The following is a 22066-nucleotide window of genomic DNA, read 5'->3' as shown; positions in this document are numbered from 1 at the left end:
TGCTGCAAAAATCTTTTTACGGATGGGGAAAAAACCCTGAAATCCATAAAAGAAACATTCAAACTGGTCACAAAGACGCTAGATAAAAAAAATATCTACAAAAAGATGGTGAAACTTTTAGCAGTGGACCGCCCAGTTTCAAACATGCTTCAAGTCTTTGCCAACTGATGAAAGCACACATACACGTCTAAATCGCATTGTTTTAAAACAGATGCTAGTTTACCATGGAGCTCAGGCTATAAATCCCCCAATCCTCCTCAAAGACAAAGTCTGATCGGGGACGGCAAACGTCTTCATACGGAGATGACATCTTTTATTTGAATCAACAGATGGAGCCCAAAAGAGACGTGAGATGACGATGACAAGCATGTGGCTTTTCTGAGCCGGCGGCACCGAGTGGGAAGACATGAACAGAGAAAGAGCGAGGTACTTGGAAATTCATAAAGTGTCATGTGTGAAAACGGATCCTGGAGCCGCTCGTGTCTGTCTGCAGACAATAACTTTGAACATCTTCAACAAAGCGAGTGACAAGTGCTCACGGCGCTGCTTTTGATCTATACGGGCGACCATTTACATCACCGCCAGTGATGGACGACAGCCAAGTCATACGTAACGTCTTTTTCCACACATTTGTTTACTGTCTGTGTAAAAGGAAGAAGAGAAACCATCAAAAAGGCGACTGACTTGGAAGACACTTACATTTTGCTTGCGTGATCGTGTCGCCAATGGTGGCTCGGATGTAATACTTGTTGTAATCAGGGAGGACCAGGGCCAAGCTGCGAGAGGAAAAACAGAAATAAGATATAGATTTTCCTTTAGGTATTGGGGGAGACATCAATCGAGCATTGTGGCACTTAAGCCCTGCAGAACACATTTTAATAGAACATAACAGAACACTTTAGTTGAGAACACGAACCTCTCAAGGGTTCAACGCTGATCACTTTAAATTGCTTCTGGACTTAATCCTGAATGTTGGAGCATGATCTCGACAGAACCCAATGTCTTTAGTGTGTCAGCAAACGTATCTGGAATTTTTCTACCTAATGGAGTGAAATTCGTCAAGAATCCAATCTGTACATAGTCGCTTCTTCTAATATATTGCCTTATGTGCATATTTTGAAATGTCAGTCACAGCTGATGTGTGTAATGAAACAAAATATGATTTTAGAGGTGTTCAGGCTGTACTTTAATGATCCCACACGTTGGAAATTTGTGCGTTGCCATAGCAGTAAACATAAGAGAATATAGAATAATACATAAAAAACAGTAATGTAAAAAACAGAAATGTAGCAGAAATGTAAACAAATATGGCGGTATAATTTAAAGACTATTTACAAACAGGTAAACAGATAACAATGTGCAAAATGTGCAAAAGTCATCTCCTACACTGTGAGTCATTGTACAGTTTAGTTGTGTTGGGTAGGAAGGATTTCCGTATCGGACAGTTATGGAAAGCAGAATCGGTATCGATGTCGGTATCTTCTTTCACTAAAGTCCCATTAGCTCTCACACACCTGGGTGTGTGACACTGTAGAAACCGACGTGTTTCCATTAGGCAAATTTATTATCGCAAATCCAATGTGTGCAGTTTCGTGGTCAATGGAAACCCAGCATTCAAGAAGTAGAGGTGTGGAAAGAGGTGAGGACTCAATAAGCTCACTCCTGTTTGGCGACAGTAGTTGCCATATATTTGATGACTTAGAGCGACTCGGACCAATCGCTGTTGATTAGTTTCAACATGGTGGCGCCCGTATCAGAAAGCAACGGTGAGGGATTTGACCTCATTTTGCGAAAGCCGTTAGGCATTTTGTGTCTAACATTGGTTGTCCTAATTTGACTCGTCCCCCTGGGGGGAGCGGTGATCTGCAAACACAGCCACACTTGGGAACCATTTGGTGGTTTAAGCCCCCCAATCCAACCCCTTAATGCTAAGTGTAAAGCAGGGAGGCAGTTTCAGAGTCTTTGGTATGACTTTATATATTTGAACGCATGACCTACCAATTTCAGGGCAGACACTGTACCACATGGCCACTAAGTTGGCACTAAATAAAGTATCATACAAAAAAAAAAATGTGGCCAAAAGTCCTTGATGGAAAAAAGTCTTTAAACACCATCTCCAATGAAAATGGTGTTTTTAACATGTTCCTGTACAATTTTTCTAATGATGGAGGAAAAATATGACGAAAACTATGATTAAAACTGTGATTTTAAGTATTTTTTTATTCAAATCGTGGTGAATCAGGAGCAGACGAAAAAATAAAATCTGAAAAAATTGTAGTTGTTATATACAAATTAGAGGTAAGATCGGGCCTAAAAAATCCAGCCCGACCTGACCCAGGCCTGCGGGCATTAAAGCCCAACCCAGCCCGAGCCCGACCAATTAACTTGATTTGCAGGCCCGAGCCCGAAGCAAACCCGAAATTTCAATTTTCTCCCATAGTATTTTTGGCAGATAAAAACACAAGATTTCTTAAGGTTAAAATAATCAACACATTTTTATGATCATGATAAATGCATTTTCCCAACGAAATAACGCTGGATCACAGAATAAGAGGCCAGACAAAGAGAGTGAAAGAGAGATCTTGATGCGCACTCGCTAATTACGCGGAGAAATACTGCAGCCGTGGCGGTGCGTGTTTGCCTTTTCAGTTCCCCTGTCTTAAGTTTATCCTTGACTTCTTGCTGCTCCATATCTGGGATACCTAAACAAAATAGATGCAGACTTGCGGAGGGAAGATTACATTCACGACACGTGCGCAAAGCGTGCCCTGGCTCTGCGTCTGCGCTTCCTGTTTAGTAGTAGTTCTATAGCAATGACCTTACAGCGCCTTCTCTGTTTTAACCAAATTATATATTTATAACAAGTATGCCTTAGTTGAGTATTCACACATCGTTTTAGTATACATTTTTTTAAACATATTGTAACGACCCAGAGTTTGGACAGAGCTCCGGTTGGCCGGCGCCCCCCTCTTTCTGCCAGTTGCTGGACCACAGTGTATGTCAATAATTGGTGGGCTGGTGACTGGGGGGCGGGGTCTACCTGTGTGTGTGTGTGCGCGTTCGGAACGTAATGATTGTCATTTTAGTCCCCGACCCGACCCGAATTTTGGGCCGGGTTGGGTTCTGACTCGGGCTCAAGATCTTACCTCTAATACAAACTACAATGAGTGGGCCACGAGCTCTGTAATCCACTTCATTGATGATGATGGGAAATAAGAGCAGGCTTACTCCAACACCAACAGTCCTGTCCACATAGTTCTGATAAACTATGTCTTAGGAAACGAGACAGGTTTTTTGGTTTGGGCTAAAAACAGCATGATCCCAATTAAAAGTCCACTGATCAAAAGAGTACTGGAGTGAGACTTTAATTGCTGATGAAGCAAAAGGGTGAGCGTTATCTGGGTCACTATGGTCTCATCATTCAAAAACTTTCTTTTTTGGGTTTCTGTCAGTACAGGTGACCTTTAAAGCCCTTTTTCCAGTTTTCTAGTCAGTAATAAAAGAATGACACGCGCTGCGGTTTGCAGTTCTCAGTGGGATTGTGATTGTTATGCAGGACAATGTTCCATCACATGTGGGTCTGGACCCCACCTCCTGGTTTGGAAGGGAAGGCAGCAGAGATGACAAAATAATGAGCCGACTACTCAGCAGGCTTTTTGAGAGTCGTGGACTTTTGTTAAACAGGAGATTTGAGCTGTGGAAAGACAACAAGCCACTTCTAAGAGCACCCAGGAGGATGCAATTGCTGTTTTGAGATGGATGAGCGGCTGAAATGCTCAGTGTTGTCAATGAGTTGACATGTTTTGTTCCTCATCAACATTTGCCTATAAATAATAGATTATAAAGTGAAAATTCTTTCTGCTGTGTGGTTTTCTTCCTCACATTTAGGTCCTATTGAGAGACAAAGCTTAGTTTTTATGAGATCAAAGTCAGATCTGACGTTATAGCTGAGGATCTTTGTTCCCTTTAAAGTTAATTTAAAGGGACACAACTTTTGAAATGCAGTTGAAAGTAGTGGAGTACCTGTAGTCGGTCCCCTTCACCGGTCCAAAAGTGTACGTCCTTTGACCTTGGTCTATGTAACGCTAAGAAAGCAAAGCGTTTTTAGTTCATATAGATGTGACAAGCATGACTTCATAGAAATGACATTACCTCATCTTGAGATTTCACCAGTGTGTTTACTGTATATTCCCCTGTTGATCTGTCAATCATTTCTTTTCTTATCTGTTTAAAAAGAAAAACAAAGTTGGGCAAATACACTCATTTTTTTGACTGTAAAGCTGATCAAACTGTTTGTATGCAAACTTGGTATTTTGGTTTTAGGCAATGATTGTTCACCTTTTTTAAAAAATAGTATTTGATTCTGGGCATTAGAGTATTTTAAGTGTTTAATGAACCGGATAAATCCCTGAGGCAGCCCCTTTTATGTCCAATATTGTGTTTGAACATTGAAAAAAAATAAAAAGGAAGTTGGTCAGTTTAACCACTAAGTGAACTGGTACACGATTACTTCAGTCCTAATGGTTTGGCTTGGATTTGGTTTATTTCAAGCAATCGAAACAAAAATATATTAAAGAAGACAAACAAAAAGGGATAAATATCTATCCCTTTAGATACACATGAGCACATGTAAATGGAGCCATTATAATTACTGGTAGTCTTAATCATAAATAGACATATTTGCACTTATACATACAATAAATGATACACTGAATCCAATAAATGTGACGTTTGTCAAAAATGGTTCATTTATTTGCTTAATATTGTACTAATTCTTTTACATAGTTATTATAATTAAATAAATCTTCCAACTTTGGATCCAGAATCATGTTTTTCTTCAGATGGTTCAATTTCACACCAACAATTTGTCTGAAATTGATAAAGTTTTATTATGTTTTCTTTTTAATTAATATAGCACATAAAAAAATTAACCAATTTTTTTTAAATATCATACAGCTGTTAAGTTTGTGTCACTTATTGCTCCAGAATTACTGTATATTAATATTAATATTACAATTTTACTGAATATCATTTTTTAAATTACCATGTGGAAGGTGAGTGGTGGTTTTCAGGCAGACTTCCTTGATTTAGAGAAACTGCAACGTTTTATTTGACTTACTTGACTAATCCTTAAGAGAAGTTAATTTTGAAATGTATAATTCTAGTTTTTATGATGATTATGGTCTAAAAAGAAAGACAGTAGGACTAATCTAGGCTTTTAAAGGATGTATTTGCAGAAAAAAAGCAAACAATATGCCTACTTATTAAAGAATGTTTTTTAGCAATACATGCTTATTTTTAATACATAATATTTCCAATAACTGGAGCTATATCTCTAAATGACTGTTCATATTAGAAAAATTATAACACGATTACTTTGTCTGAAAAGAGCATGAAATCACACCTTATTTTATGAAATCTTACCAAGACTGTTTCACCAGTTCCTTTAACAGTTAATTTAACTTATGGGAGAGAAAATTACCTTATATTCAATACTTTTTACTTGTTTTGGACAACCCTACATTTCCATTGTAGGGTTGAACATAGTGATTTCACTGCATTATATTAAGAGGAAATTTTAAAACTGCAAAGATGACTGAGAAGTTCAGTGATTCTCTGCAAGTTGCATTCGTCTGATTGGGGTATTTTCTTTCTTGAAGGATCTCACACTCACATTTTAGTGTGAGAAATAACCTTTTAAGATATTGTCTAAATCCAAAAAGGCAGGATCATTATTAAAGTTATGGGCTGGAAGAGATTGAAATAGCTCGACTGACCAAAAGTTCTTTGACTTTATGGTCAGAAGAAAAAAAAATAGTTTATGTGTTTTGATCTTAACTGTATGAAAAACTTCTGCTCGCTACTGTACATAAATCACACCATCAGTTAGGCTTTAGGCTGGAGTTAAGGAAACCTATTTTTCAAACCTGCACTTTGATGTCATTCTCCAGCTCTGCATCCAGAAAATCCAGCGTTACAGGCTCATCAAACCTGGCAGTCTGCACAGGAACACAAACAATCAAGTTGACATCACACACCATAAATAATCCGGTTTTTCTGGCAGTTGTGTACAAAAGGGGAACAAATTTCCGTTAAGCATCAGTTATTGATCCTCTGCTCTCAAAAGCAGAGCGCGGTGTTGAGTTCTCTTAAAGAGCAAGTCAATTATGAACTGTCTGTGGATTCTTAATCATCTGGAATCGATTGGCCTTACGTGAATTAAAGAAGACCAAAACAAACGTAAGAAGGTTTAGGAAAACCATTTTACCTTATAAGCAAGCATTGGTCTGCAACCGCATGATTAAGATGTTTAGAAAGAAACAGAGGAAGGTCCTACAGTTTGCCAAATGCTACAAACAGCCTGTCGAACACGGGCAGCAGGGAAAAAAAAAGGGGCTGACAACTAATGAAAGAGCAACTCAAATGCTTCAAATGGTGTTTTTTATGATTTGAACATGTTCTTGAGGCATTTCTCTGATAACGGAGGACATATACTGTAAAGAACATCAAGCTCAACACGGATGATCAACATTTGAACCTTTTTTTCTATTCAATAAGAAATGCTACTTTCACTTTCTTATGCAAGCAACGAGACTCTGTGACAGGCAGCTACAGTGAAAGTGGAGTCTCCTTGGGAGCAGGGATTATTTTAGGCAAAAGAAAAATCTGTCTTTTCAAATTAAAAGTTGAACTTCTAACTTACCATTGGTTGAAGATTAGGATGGAGCAACACATATCCATTTGGGTCAATAGCAAAGTAGTAGCCATTTGGTCCAAACTGAAAAATAAACATCAAAACTTGGATGGAGTCATGGAGACTTCAGCTGCCGTAACTGATCCGGTTTTTTCTTACGGTAAAGCGAGGAGTCAGCCTCTTGATATCTTCGAGCGAAACATCGATAGCCATAACCCCCAAAATGAGCTGGTTTGGAGATTTCTGAAAGAAAACAGAGGTCGTGGTAGAAGAGGCCTCTCTTGACCTCTGTTGTCGATGAGCCACAACGGTTAAGGAAGGAAGAATGACGCTCCAACACAAATCTGGACATCTTTGTTTCTGAAAGGCTTTCTGGCAGCACTGAATCACCACTAAAGAATTTCCAGCTTCATTTTAAAAAGTCCTTTGTGACATTAAGAATCACCTTTGCCATTCAATTATTGCTAACTTTGATCTGCTGAATTCTCTCTGTTGGAATTTCTCACTTGTTGTATTTCTTGCCCCCCCCTCTAATTGGAGCTTTGGGGGTCCTCTGCATCAGAGAAAGTGTGGAAAAGCCACAGCTTGACAAAGAAATCTCCCACCTCCCAAGTAAAGACTTATTGATGCCCGTACCAGCAGTTAGAGACACTTTACACAAACACAAAAATGTGCAGCAAGCACTGTAAAAAGAGTTGGGGGTTTAAAAAGAAAAGAAAAATTTGTCTCACCCCTACAACCTGTTGACCACAACATGGCCTTAGAGAAAAAAACTGCATTTCTCTACTGGCTCTGGTCTACGATTTTTAAAATTTCATTCAGGCCACCAGCGTGCCCCGTACAGATTTGACCATTTTTCCTCGACAAACAGTCTGTGCCACCTGTAAGTGCAGTTGTGACTAAAGCATAAGGTTGAAAAACTGTAACTGAGGTTCATCTATTAAAAAAAAAAGAGAGTTTGCATTGAACTAGGAGAGAGCTTTGGTTACCTTCGAGTCAGTCTTGTTAAAAACGGGCAGAGTTCCAGTGATCACCAGACCAAGATCCTGACAAAATGAACACAAATTTCTTCAGGTTTCAACTTAAAATAGGAAATAGAGACTCTCATTGTCTGTGCCTAATGAGTCACATTTTGGTAGCCAGCGAGCTGCTAAAAAAAATTAGCGTCTTACAACAGACAAAGACATCTTATCCGTCAGTTTTTCTTTTTTATCTGCTGCTGCTGAAAACAAATCTCAACAGAAGCCAAAAACAACAGCTCCATGCAGCAGTATTTCAGCTCTTGGGTTAAGCAGGATGACATGACAGAAAACTGAAAAATACTTATCTTTTAATGATAAAAAACAGACTTTTTACAGTTCCCAGCTCAAAATGATAACGAACATGTAACTTTTTTTTTCACAGAAGTCAAGAAAAAAGAGGCTTTTGAGTCAATGACATCATCATACCAGTGCGTCCAGGTACACGTTGGTCCACTGAACCTGCTTGGCCTTTCTGTCGGCCTTCACCATCGGCCTTCCCAAAACATCTAAGTATTCCTGTTAGAAGCACAAAAGACGATTTAAAAAAAAAAAAAAAAAATTCGGATCTGCACATGAGCCTTTTCGCCACAAGAGGGGGCTACCTGCAAAAGAACATGAAAGGAGAGTGCAGTAAAGGACTGGTCTGGTAATTTTAAATGTTTACCTGAGTGTTAAGCCGAATGGCTCCAATAGAGGGGATCTCATAGTAATATCCTGAGGCAAAGGAACAGTTTTATTATGAGACAAAGCACTGAAAGATAATATAAATCATTTAATTTATTAAAAATAAAGTTTTTTAGTGTGGTTGCTTTTAGATTATTAAATCAACTAATTTAAAAGGTGCATAGCATTTGTCTATATTTTCTTTCAGTTGAATGTACAAACTCAACAAATAAGCAAATATATTGCTCTGCTTATTGAAATAAAATGTTTGACTTTGCATTATTAAACATAAACGAAGTGAAGCGCTTGATAGAAACTAATATAAGAGGACTAGGTGTGTCCCAAAAACTTTAGGATGGGTCTGCATGATATTTAGTTTATTCAAAGACTTTTCTTAAACTGAACGATTGGCAGATTAAACAGAACAGTGGAGAACTGTGGTACACGTACGCCATCTTAGATCTTTGTGTTGTGAATCTGCAGGTGGAAAAACTTCCTCCAGTCATCTGACAGACATGCAAGTTAGGTTGACTGACTGCACTAAACTGACTATAGGAAGGAGTTTTAAGGGTCCTGGGTTGTACGGGTCTCAAAGACCCTGTGTTAGACTGGAGACCTGCCTGGAATGTGCAGCAGGTCTCCCACAGGGACTCTTCTAATAAATCATATTATTGTTAGATGTCTTAATATAATCAAAAAACATACTTTTTTTTAAAAGTTATCATAAAAATTTAAAAAAGGATTAAAAAAATCCAAAAAGTCTACAACATAGTTCCTTAGCGTCTAAAAGATTAGAAAAAGTTATTTTATGGATGCAAAATCATACAAAAAGGGAGCAGCTCAAGACCTTTACAATACTTTTATTACAACACAACAAATGTTTATTTTAATTTCATATTAAAACTTAGTAAACAATCAACTTGAGAATGATATTAAAAACAACAATAATATGAAATGTTACTTTGTACCTTTATTAGTACAAGCCATCCACTGTACAGGTCCTTTGTCATAACTGTGCTGACCTACTGAAAATGTAAAGATGCGCACCTAAACAGAACAAAAAAACTAAAGATGAATATTGGAAAACAGAAACACTGCTTCTGAACGAATCAATTGCAGTCTTACTTCTCGATTTTTGTTGAGTTTTTCCAATATTTCCTCTGCCTTTTCCTCTCCTCCATCAGTGAACAGCATTATAATCCTGTTACAGTCGGCTCTGGAAACATTCGTCTGGACAAAACAGGACAAATATTGAAAACAAGAGACAGATTCCGTTTTCCTGCAAAAATGAAATAAACCTCAGGTCTTTAAATAAATAATCCCTTGAAAAAATGAAACGCATGCAAATAAGTTTAGAAAAAATATATATTCAGTTAAACCAACTTTGAAGCCAATCAAACCCAAGAACTAACTGCTACCAAAGGCTACTTTTTGGAAGGAAATATCCTTATTTAGGAGAAACACTTCAAATCATTAAACCAGCATTATTAAAAGAAGTTAAATGATTAGGATTAAAGGTACAAATTAAAAAGACACACATGTATCATCATTTAAAATGAAACATGTTCAGAACGTAAAATGTATAAAGAAAAAAAAATAGCTTGGACTGAAATAACTGAAATAAAACACGAGAAAGACAAACATGAGACAATTACCAGAAACCACCAGAAGAGGGCGACATATCACTCTGTAAGTGTCAAACAGTTTCTACAACAAATTAATTGACTTTTATTTGATTTTTTTAATGTCAAGTTAGGTTCACTTCTTAGTGTTTCTTTGCACATTTTAAAGGAAACAGCTTCATAAGGTCATAAATTTCCCCAATAATTATGAAACCTTTCTGTCAGCCAACATGAATAACTTTAATAAAGCACTCCTGAAGCTGTGCTTTTACCTGTGCAAGCTGTGCAAATGCCAGCTCAAAGCCACTGGTGTAGTTGGTGATCCCCTCGGCTTTGATCCTCTGCACGGCATCTTTCAGGACCCGCTTGTTCCTCACATTGGCCTGCACAAGGTGCTCAAAGCACGCGACAGGCCTGGCGCTTTTGTTAAACTGGAGGGAAAAGGGAAGGAGGATTGACGGGAAAGTGGAGGGAAGGCACTCACACATATTTGATTTGAAATATGTGGACTTTTTTCCCCTTCGCTGCAGAGTCATGCAGTGTTCCTTCAACGTTTAAAGTAATAATTAAAAAGGGAAAGCCTCAAGAGACATTTAAATAAAAAAAAGTACAAACATTTACATTTTTCAACAATAAAAAAACAACTAACAAGAGTGAAATGAAAAACAAAAATGTAATCTGCACAGACCGAAGGGAGCTGCAGGAGCAGAGGAAAGGATTGGAAGTTATGCAGGAAAGGATGGAAAATAGTGGCATGAGGAGGTAAAAGAAAAATAGAGAAATTGATTAAGCAGAATTTGTTTTTTTAAATCACTTTACAGAGTTTGATATAAAAAGCTTCTGCCTGCTAATTCCGTTGATATGTTTATGCTGCAGTAACAGATGGAGAACCCCAGCACACACCTGCATGGGCACACAAATCACACCTGTGGAGGGCTGGGACATGGATCATTAGAAACCAGCATCTGTTTTGACCTGGACGGCACCCACAGCCAACTTGCAATCCTCATCATGACCAAAGAACACAAATCATAGGTTCTTGCAAAACGTATGAACTCATATGAGACCAAAAAAAAGCTGCTTCTCCACAATTTATAGGCTTCAAATCTGATCTGCTGATACTGAAAGAATGTGAGTCCTAGAGGCAAAACATAATTGTATTTTTTTAAATTATAACTTTACTGGAGTTGTTCAGTAAAAATCATGAAGCAGCAGTTTAGTTACAATTTAATTTAAAAAAGCCATTTTTAACTGCATTTTCATGTTTCACAACTCTGTTTAGAGCTTAAATGTTTGTTCTGCACTTTAAAAAAAATCAAAAAGCACTAATCTACCAAAAAATATCAGCACCTCTGTGCATATCTACACACTTTTCCAGTTTCATTTTAGGGATTTGAAATCTTTGAACAAATAGACAATATTTTATTTTAAAAAGAGATAGGAAAGAAATTAGAAAGCAAAGTGATGTACGTCCTCCGCCATCAGGAGAGACTGGAGAAAAAGCACTTAGGATAAAACAGAGTTTGAACAGACTTGACTCACATCCAAAACGTCATCTGCTTTGTGCCAAGTTAGTTTAGAAGTTCATTCATCAGAGAAATCTGCTGCCAGAAACAGCAGCTGTATGGAGCCAATCAGGGGTTTTTTCCAATCCAGGAACACAGAGTGACAACATGCACTCCTTCACAACATGCAAACTCCTGTAGAGGATGCATTTCTGCTTTTAACTAACATCATTTAAAGGTCAAATCAATTTTAATTACATTTCAAATCCAATTTTTTGCTCTAATGTATGCTTACATTATTATTTTTAAAAGTTTCTTTTTTAACTAAACTATTTCTTCTCACTGTAGTTCAAGAAAAAAGGCTGTGACGGACATCTACAGATAAAATTAAAGATGGAAATCAATAAAAACATTTGCATCTGTTTGCTGCTTTATGAAAAAAAACACAAATATAATATTCAAATGGTTAGTTCCAGTAAACCTTTTTTTTTTCTTTACAAAAATGAAAATCTTTGAACATTTAAAATGCCCTGAGATGAACCATGAAAGCTGAAACAATGAACAGAAATTGCCATAGGAGAGCAACAGAAATCAATTCAGCATTAAAACATATTTTGACTTCCAGACTGAAACTACTCTAAAAGACTAAAGTAACTTCAACAGGAAGCAGTTCACAGGGATCCTGATCTGATTGTTACACTTAAATGTCAATCATTTTATTTGTGTTTTTATTTGCATGAGAGGGGAACTGCTTTATAAATATTATTTTGCAACTTCCACTATATTTATAAAAAAATATCCTCAAAAACAATTTTCTTCTGTGTATAAATATTCTGCTATTGCAAAAACTGATGTTAAGATCATGAGATTACATGCAATACTTGACTTAAGCAAAGTTAGTTCACAACAACAGTTTAGTGTTGTCTTCCTATGCCTTTTTTTATCTTCTCTTAGTCTGGTGTTTAAGTTTTTTTCAACTAAAAATTTGTTCTTTTGTTCCACTTTTGAATGTGTCTTCCTAGGTTTAAATAAAGGTTCAAAATTGAAAAATAAAAATAAAAGAGCACAAAATGAAAGATGAAAGAGAAAAGACAAGATCTGGTGGGACTGTCACCAGTTAGTAAAGAACACTTAAGTTCCTTTAATTGAGGAAAAACATCCAATTATTTCTTACTTTCTATAAATTATGTGGAGGCAGAAAAAATGTTTTTGCCAAGAAGGTTCTGGAGCTTTAATTGATGATAGATTAGGACTATCAGACGCCAGGAAGATGAGTGACTTAATTTTGGCAAGAAAGATCTTTCCATTGCTGTCTACAGGCTGGAAGTTGTGTTTTTCCTTTCAGTCACATAAACATGGACTTGTCTGTGAGCTGGATGATGAACTTTGTGCACATAGAAAACTTTTAGAAAACACAGCAGGAAAGGTTTTCGGCTGCGTGAAAACTCACAGAAACCACGTTCACAAAGTCATCATCGGAGAGGGTCTCCAGCATCTTGTGCACAGATGTCTTGATGAGCTTCAGGGTGAGACCTGACACGCTTCCGCTCCTGCAGCAAGCAAACAGAGTTTTAAAAAAACTCAACAAAAAAATTAAAAAATACACGTCTTTGACAGAAATGTTGACATTTGAAGGAATTATAGGATAGATGCAAAAAAAAAAAACAGTTTTTTTTTGTTAAAGTAAAAAAAAAATTGAATTCTCCAGATTAGAGAAATGATGCCTACTTTAATAAACAAGCACACAAATATTCTTCTACTAATAATATTTCTCTAATATATAATTAATTAATAATATTACTTAACATTAATTATTTATTAATATTTAATATTAACCTGAAGCTTGCTTTATCCAGACTAAAACACTATTAGTATAATTTACAATCATTTTCTTTGTTTGCTACAAAAATATGTTTTTATATTTCCATGTGTTGTTCACATTCCTCTGAATAATGGGAGCTTTTGCATCTGATTTTTGACAAGGGGCAGAGCTACAGGGGGGGCAAAGGGGGGCTGCTGCTCCCCCAGCAAAAAAAAAATCCTAATCCAATCTTCTTTAAGCATTAGAAATAGCAGCTCAGCTAAAAGAACTGCTGTTTTAATAAAAGTACGAAACACGTACATAAAATATAAAAATAGCTCCGCCCCTTTAAAAAAGAAAATGTTATTCTTGTTTTCAATTAGACAAAATCACAGACAAGCAAAACAAACAGTTCAGGTGCTTTTTGACCATTACGAAGCAGAATGAGAAAAAATACAAGTATATAAATAATTGCCAGTTGCACTCTATTCAATAATATTAACAGGCTGTCCAAATAGGGCATGAAGAGAAGAAAGAAAAAAGCAGAAAAATGCAGTCTCAATACAGAGCTAAACAATTTCAACTTTCTGAAAGTGATTTGAACTGATGACTTTTAATGGAGGACAGAAAACATGAAAACTGAATTGAATTGATCCAAACTGGAATGATGGACTAAATCCCAGATGGAAGCCAGTGGTCTGTGAACAGCAATGGTGCCCGGCGCACTGTCTGCTTCCTGTTAGTCAGCGTGGCACAGCACAGCAGTGCCCAGCAGGATGAAGCTGTCCAGGGAGTTAGCATCAAGGCCTCCTGGCGCGCAAAACAAAATCAAATCTGGCCTTAATGGATGAATCATAGGGTCGTCACTCACGCATCCACCAGGATCAGCATGTCCTTGGGTGACGCTGCGCCCTGAATGTACCTGATGAGTAACGGCAAACACACACATTCAGCACAGACAAGAACAAAAAAACATAAAATACAATTGGACATGTATTCATTATGCAGTGTTTTCTTATGTTTTTGAATAAAAACATTTCTATGCTGTTGAAAGATTGTTCAGTCAGTGTTCATGTGAGTGGGTGAATTCAGTCGGCCTCCAGGGAGACTTAAATAACTTTTAAAATGTAGACTTTTTATTTTACTTTTATATATTCATGCCCTTAAAGCTGAAATTATTTAATAATCAATGCTCTGGTATGATTATTCAAAACAAGAATACAAAAGGCACAAGCACTTGAAATGCTTCTCGTGATCAGCATGGGTGCTGCACTCACCATGGCCGTCTGCGCACGTCGTACAGGTCGATCTTGTCAGGGGAACTGCTCGAGTCAGTCCAGGGGGATGCTGGGAAATGACAGAGGTTTTACCTTACATTCAAGTTCATACAAGTTCCACTCCAATCATCTTTTGATTTGTTGTAAAAGCGTTCCTAGTGGTCTTTTAATTAGAATAAAGCCGTTTATAGACAAAATCGGCATAGGACATAGTTTCTGCAGAGCGGCAATAGTCAAATCAGAAACTACTTTAAGCCTGATCCCTTTGTTTGAAATATCTCTCTAAAAACTTTAACCACCCACATGATCTGAACCAAAGGGACTTCATATGAAACCAGTATTTATGCCCACATTACTAATAAAGTACAGCGGTCACGAAAGCCTCCATCGGCGTGTTTGGGAAGTCCTCATCAAAAGCTGGGCTGCTTACCTGGATAATAACGAGCCAGTCCTGTCGCAGAGCCAAACACCTGCCAGAGCAGCGAGGGATCTTCCTCCCTGTTTTTCCGGAAGACATCCTCTAAGGCATCGGTCCAGTTCAGCTCATTTAGGATGATCGTGGCTGCACACACAAACAGGGGGAGACGTGGAGCGAGTTGCATGAACATGGCAGACTTTTCTAAAGCAACAGAAAACGGATCCAAAAAAGTAATCAGAAAGAAAGAGGTTTAGCAGGCTGTGGGGCTCACTGAACTATGCAAACATACGCTGACACTGAGTCTGCTTTGGGTTCACAATTCGCAGAAAGCAGAAAAAATAATATCAGTACTTTTTAAATAAGATAAACTCTTCTAAAAACATAATGATTTATTTATTTTTTTATGAACTGTGTTCATAAAAATAAAAAAGTTTAGAAAAACTCCCCATAATCATACTTCTACCTTCTCTGTAACATCCCTGGTGAAGCTCACACTAACTTAATTTCCCATGAAAACAGACTGGATTGACTAAATCCACCATCTATCATCTGTCACTCATCAACCAGACCACCAGATCCTCCATGAGACTATGGAAGCCGTATTTCCCGGCCAGTCAAAGAAATCCCACCAGCGTGTCAGGGTTCTGTCACAAGGCCTCTGGGTGGCATTCTAGCAGATGTCAAAAACATCTCATTTGGCTCCTCTCAATGCGGAGGAGTAGCAGCTCTATTCCAAGCTCCTAGCCTAGCAGATGGCTTAACTTTGCACCTTGTCTCTAAGGGAGACCAGCCATCCTGCAAGGAAGCTCATTTCTCCTACTGTGATCTGAAGAGTTTGTTGACCGTGGACTGCTCGGGGCAGAATTGATCTTACTTTACTTTAACAGACCTGCAAAAAAAAAAAAGCTAAATGACTGCACAAGCACTAAGAGGAGTCCATCTTTTAGATATTTGTTTAACCTTGCAATTTATTGCTCATTAATATGGAGCCCTGATGAGGATCGGGAGGGGGGAGGCCATCCTGTGAGATTCATCATTTTATTTGAAATTGTTTTAGGTAAAAACAAAGCTCTTTGCATTGCTGTGGCATAAAAAGTTATTTTTAAATAAAGTTTGATTTGATTCGATAAGTAAAACAGAACAAAAATGTGAGTTTTGCAAAGCAAATGAGGTATCTGCAGTCAAAAAGTCAAGAACCTCTTATTCTTTTGGATCTTTTAATAAGGGTCATTTTCTCCGAATGTGGGATAAAGATGGAGTCTCCCTGTGCTCCTGTGGAGAAAGTGCATCCTACTGATGAGTGCTGGCCATTCGTTCCAAGCGGATCTCCGCGCTCCCTGAGGAGGCCTTTTAATGGATTAGTTCTGCTGGTTTTTTGTGACATCGCTAACAAGAAGTCCCTGGTTAACAAGGCCTCATACGAGAAGCCGCAGCAGGTTTCAGTCAGAGCCTCATTCTTTCTCTGCGGCTGACCCTGCTGGAAGATTTTACATGATTTGTGCATTTGTGAAAACATGAAGAAAAAGAATAACTGACCAAAAAATGAGGACACAAGAGCAGGGGAAGGACAGTTTTTATTTATTTTTTTTGCTTCACAGCAAAGCATGACATTGCTTGATTTCATATCAACACTGGAAGAAATGGCACTTCCAGTGCAAACACACCCGGCCGTGAGGTGGTGCGTCCGCTGCTTGCTCGAGGTCATAGTGACGGGAAAAAGAAATGAGAGGTGTCATGAGGAAAACGCAAACTCCGGTCGGCTTCATTTGTCAGCTCTGGCATCGTTTCCTGGGGGACTTTACGGGTTAAGGCACGCGTGTTTGAATGTTTGCATACTTAGAGCGACAGGCATGGATCAGGGTATCAGAGAAGATCTGCTTCATTGGTTGTTCTTCTATTCCTCCTCTGGCAATGTCTGCAAACAGTAAGCTGTTTTACAGGATGTAGTTTCTGCTGCTAGATTCTACAAAAATATAAAAAATATAAAAGTGAAAGTGCAATAAAGTCCTTATGCCTGTGCTGTCCCTCTCACTGAGTATTTGGTGTTTTTAACATGTTCCTGTGACATTTTTCTCGCGATGGATGACATATATTAAAACAATTAAGCGTTAAAGTGCATTTCTCTGTTTTTTTTTAATTTAATGCTGTGATTCGGGAGCAGATGAAAAATTAAAAAAAAGATTGTTTTTGTTACTGTTAGGTTGGGGGCATGAGGGACTGTAAGCTAGCGGGAGAGAGTGAACAGAGAGGTGATGGGAAGTGGGGGCGGGGTTGCTCTGTGCCAACAGTCCCACCCACAACACTGGGAATGCTTTGAGAATGAAAGATGATCAGGGTGTGACCCTCAACCAACCTCGCATTACATAATTTAGAACTTAGAAGTTTTTTTTTTATATTTATAAAAAACGTAACAAGAAAAAAATTGCGCAAAAATTAATGATGACATTGATGTGCGCTTTTAAAGTAAAGCATTTGTGTAACTTACCAACTAGAGATAATTCAAAAATATATAATATAATATAATAATATAATATAATAATAAATGTAGCGTGCACAAACACACTCACAAGTGTCTTGGTTTATGAAAAGGTGAAATGGGATTGATGCAAAGAAACAGTCTGGGAACCTCCCTGCATGTAAATGTGAAGTCCATTCAGTTGATTAGAACATCTCAGGAACACGTCCAACTCTTCGCAAGGACACACGTCGCCGCACACGTAATGAAAGCAAGATGGGGATGAAAACGCAGAGACTGAGATGGATATGAGCACACCTCAGAGTTTGGCTGCAAGCCTCTGGAAATGAAACAGAACGTGTATGAAGTGACACAAGGGAGCAAATAGAAAAGAAAATCTGTTTAAACGCTGTGGGCTTCACCAAAGGGACTCTGACTATAACACATGGACACAGTGTCACAGTATCTCAGCCTGTCACCGTGTGTGTGTGTCCCAGCCTGACAGGTGCCACACAGCATTGATGCAAACGGGCATCAGAGGAGTCTTGGATCTCCTGCCAACGCTCTCATCTACTCTTGTTGCATCCACGCCGGCCTAATGCATATGCAGCCGTGAGGTCCACATGCAGTGCAGGGGCTGCATGTGATGGGGCTCATTTGGTACAAGCTGAGCGTTTCCTTCCATCTCCGTCTTAAACGAAGGCTTGTGCACAGGCGGCCTGCCTCATGTGGGGCATGTGTGCATACAACATGATGATTTTCCCAGTCTGACCACCCACACTGGATCTGCAGGGGAGTATGGATTCCGATCATGCGGGGGAGAAAGAGGCCAGCACAACTGCCTCCACGTAGAGGACTAAACAATTTGCCTAATATGGAAGAAGTAAGGAGATGGCTTAAAGTAAAAATAAATAAAAAATTGAGGAAGAGAAAAGGTAAAGGACAGGAGGAGGGGGAGTGCAGTGCAGTTAAAGAGGTGGATGATGCATCTCTCCTTCAGGATAACTAAAAGATACAAGGACATCAGACTTGTCTAGACAAAGTCCTCTAATCCAGTTACAGCTCCCTCAGCATGAAAAGACAAAACAGAACGCCGCGGTACGCTGAGGTGCATGTACGCGCCGTCATGGCAACGCTGATGAAGCGGCCTGCCGCAGAGGCAGCTGAGGAGCAGCCTGTCTTTAATGAGGCTGAGCAAGAGCAACAACACCTGTACAACCTTTGCGACTCCGGTAACTATTACTCCACACTGACACCAGCTGAGGTAATGAAGACCAAATCCAACACAGCAAACACACAACTACAGCTAAAAGGCAACAATTGAGCTCAGACAGAGGAGTACACAACAGTTCATTTATTCAAAATAAAGCTTTTATTGTTCTATGACAGTTTTGTGAATGGTGCACTAGTAAGTAAGGACATTATTATTAGCAAAATGAGTCAAAATCCTTTTGCTCCATACTCTCGACACTGGCAAACTCCATTTAAGGCTAAGAAAAATTAATTTGTTTGATTTAATAAATGTTCACATGAAATCTGAATTCATTTGACTGAACAGGAGTACTTCATAACATGGAGGAGGCACAGTTTTTAAACATCCAGTTGTTTTGAAAACCACGGCAAGGCGTTTATCAAATGTTAAGATTTTTACAGAAAAAAAAGTCACAAAGAGCCACTTTTAGTATTACTGAAGTATTACTGATGCTTAATTGTAGCCATTTCTACTTATTACACAACCTTTCTGTCATTGTAATCAAACAAACTATATTTAGGTTCATAAAAACTCAAAAAATACAAACTGTTTGCTTAGAACTAGCAAAATAAAATCATATTATTTGGCTGTGACATTCAGTTTTAAACAATTTATTGAACTCCTTGTTTGCAGATTTTTGACATTGTCTTATAATATTTCTGTTAATTCAAAATGACTTGCTGTATGGACAGATAATTTGCTACTTTCTAGTGGTTTTTCTTCCCATCTTTACACTCTCTCCTTTTGTGGTGTGCTTTTAAAAACGGTTGCACTGAACCAGCAAAATACAGACACATTGGTTGGTGAAAGTTGACAACAAAATACAAAACCGTGTTGCAACCAAATCCAACTTTCCATTTGAACCCAGGATAAAAGGAGCAAATGTTGCAGTTCCTCTACTGACCACAAGGTGGCTCACTCCAAAGGCCAGCAAACATAAATGAACTATATGTTTTTTTACAATAGGGCTAAAAAGATAACTTTGATGAACATTAATTAGTTTATATATATCGCAACAGTGAAATCGTTTTTTTTATGTCCTTTTTTGGTTTTGTCTTAGCAAATTTTAATGAAATCGAAGCGCCGGTTCAACAAGAAAGATCTTTTTCTACTTTTTCTCATTGCACATATTCATAAATATTTTCTCTATATTTCATACATATTTCTTATTACTTTTCGTCATTTTTGTTTTTTTTTGTTTTTCTTGTATTCCTGACTAAACTAAGTTTTATGCAGGTAGAGATAAAAGCTACAAAGCTTTACAATAGAAACCTTCATAGAACAACTATAATGTCCTCAGTGCTTCAGGAGCCTTTAAGAAAGAGACTAGCTTTTTGGTTTTAAACAGATTGATTGGACTTTTTGGGAAGAATTAAGCTGTGTAGACAACTTTTGAATTAGCTCAGGAGGAACAGGAATGATCAAAGTCTACATATGAAGGAGAACGCCACTTAGGAGTGACAATTTGTTGACAGTAACTGTTTAGAGTGAAATATGTCATCTTAAATAAAGTCTTAAATCAAACTCAGAGTACGGTAGTTTATATTCTACTGTGTGCAGGAAAAAAATGGAGCTCAAAGCATTCAAATATACTGAATATTAACCACTAAAATGAAAAGCAAGAGCAAAAATCTAACAAAATATGTCCAAATCTTTCATAATAAAGATTATGAAAGCTGTAAAGCCGCAAAAACAAAAGGAAGACTGAAAGAGAGGAACAAGAGTAAAGAAAGAGTGAAGGACAGACGGATGAATCACAACACTTTCATTATTAGAGCTGCGGCTTGTAAAAATAACCGGGCGTATTTGGCCATTTGGCAATGACAGTCAGAGGCCCGTCAATGCACTCTTCTAATGCAGCTTATGTGCAGTCCCTCGCTGTCGAGGGACATTAAAGTCACGTGAGTGAGTCTGCCACATTTAGCCGCCTGTCATTGAAACCGATAGCGATCGTGCAGTCCCGGTCAAAATAGAATTGATCTCATTTGGGCATAAAAGGAACCTTCTGAACTGCTCTGATGGTGTACTCATTTAATAATGTGTGCGAGCAACAGTTACTATAAAAGGCTCCTGTCGCTCTGCACATATTGGCTTTCCTTGACATCAAAACAGATCCGCTGTTCCTATCTTAAGCTTCCCTGCCAGCCATCTTCATCATCTGAGGCTGTGCTTGTGTTATATTGCTGAATCGATACTATGTGTGTGGGTAAATGTGAATAAGAGTGTCCCCAAGGAAGGACATGACTTCTACTCTGTGACTGTGCTTCATGTGGGTGAAATGCCTGCAACCTACTTCTTTCTTCTTGTGTCCTTGTGCTCCACTAATCTTCGTCCGAAAACAACAATCTGATTACCCAGAGGATGAGTTGGAGTCGTAACGTGCACGGTCAGTCATCACCGAAAGAAACAAGTGCCCCTTCCACATATTGTCATTTCCAGATCACTTGCATGCACCACTGTTTGAGGGGAATGAGTAATAATCAAGAGAAGAGAAAAGTGGTTTCATCCCTGCTGGTAAATTTACAACTAATATTCCTGAAGAATCCTGGGATAAATGTCTAACATCAGTTCAGGGGGCAGACATAATCTGTAATGCTGTATTCTCGCATTCACGTGTTGCTACAGAAGTTTTTAACTCCTTTTTCAGACTCAACGTACAAAACACATGGCAAATGAACGCACGCTAAAACTTTAAGCTGCTGAACTTTGACCAATCTGGGACTTGCAGTTGTGCTTTGACGTTTGGGAAGCGTCCTTTTCAAAACATGGAAGCTCCAGCAGTTTGAAAATTGGTTATAAAGGAGAAACTAACAATTGTGGTTTGCGCCCAGCTGGAATTATATGACACCAAATCTTTCATATATCAGAAAATAGCTGTGGAAAAAAAAAGTCTTGAGCAAGATTGGCGAGATTGGCGAGATTTGCACCGCTTCGATTTTGTGCACCAAACCTTTTCCAATCTGGTAGCGACAGATCTGTGTAAACAAACTTGACTGCGCCACACATGCCCTGTGTGTACGTAGCATAAGAGCACACCAAAAACGTTATTTTTTTTACATAGGTCTGGCTTTTGGAATAAAAGTGACAATGACATAATTCATGATGAGTAAAAACAGGCAGTGCAGCTGTTGTGCTCACTACTTCTTTTTGGCTTTCATATTATTTGAATGCAGCTGCTGTACTATTGCAGATTGCCAGGTTTTTCTTGTGAATATTTATTTGGTTGTATTTATTGCACAATATTTGCAATTTGGAATGGTGCAAATCAATTGCACATATCTAGGTTTAAGATATTTAACCAATAAAAAGTGACTGGGATTTTTTGCAGCAGGAAGTGCTGCACAAGTCAGCACTGTT

At 38.2% G+C, this 22066-nt stretch overlaps 1 protein-coding gene across 3 annotated transcripts in view; it reads right to left on the bottom strand.

Moving 5' to 3' along the window:
* LOC101156213 (voltage-dependent calcium channel subunit alpha-2/delta-1) overlaps nt 1–22066 on the bottom strand; it is a 90411-nt gene that overhangs the window by 28223 nt on the left and 40122 nt on the right. For all 3 annotated transcript variants that reach the window (XM_023952498.1, XM_023952496.1, XM_023952497.1), the window contains exons 7-22: nt 15015–15146; nt 14585–14654; nt 14179–14229; nt 12957–13056; nt 10274–10432; nt 9505–9609; nt 9348–9426; nt 8381–8430; nt 8143–8232; nt 7684–7740; nt 6854–6937; nt 6704–6778; nt 5928–5999; nt 4153–4224; nt 4024–4085; nt 700–776 (exon numbers count right to left, since the gene is read on the bottom strand). In XM_023952498.1, the coding sequence (XP_023808266.1) occupies nt 700–776; nt 4024–4085; nt 4153–4224; nt 5928–5999; nt 6704–6778; nt 6854–6937; nt 7684–7740; nt 8143–8232; nt 8381–8430; nt 9348–9426; nt 9505–9609; nt 10274–10432; nt 12957–13056; nt 14179–14229; nt 14585–14654; nt 15015–15146 (1335 nt within the window). The remainder of the gene's footprint in view (nt 1–699; nt 777–4023; nt 4086–4152; nt 4225–5927; nt 6000–6703; nt 6779–6853; nt 6938–7683; nt 7741–8142; nt 8233–8380; nt 8431–9347; nt 9427–9504; nt 9610–10273; nt 10433–12956; nt 13057–14178; nt 14230–14584; nt 14655–15014; nt 15147–22066) is intronic.

The sequence above is a fragment of the Oryzias latipes genome, chromosome 23 (assembly GCF_002234675.1).
Source record: "Oryzias latipes chromosome 23, ASM223467v1".
In the NCBI taxonomy this organism is placed as follows: Eukaryota; Metazoa; Chordata; class Actinopteri; order Beloniformes; family Adrianichthyidae; genus Oryzias; species Oryzias latipes.
Note: the sequence above shows the minus strand (reverse complement) of the source record. Positions and strands in the feature narration are given on the sequence as shown.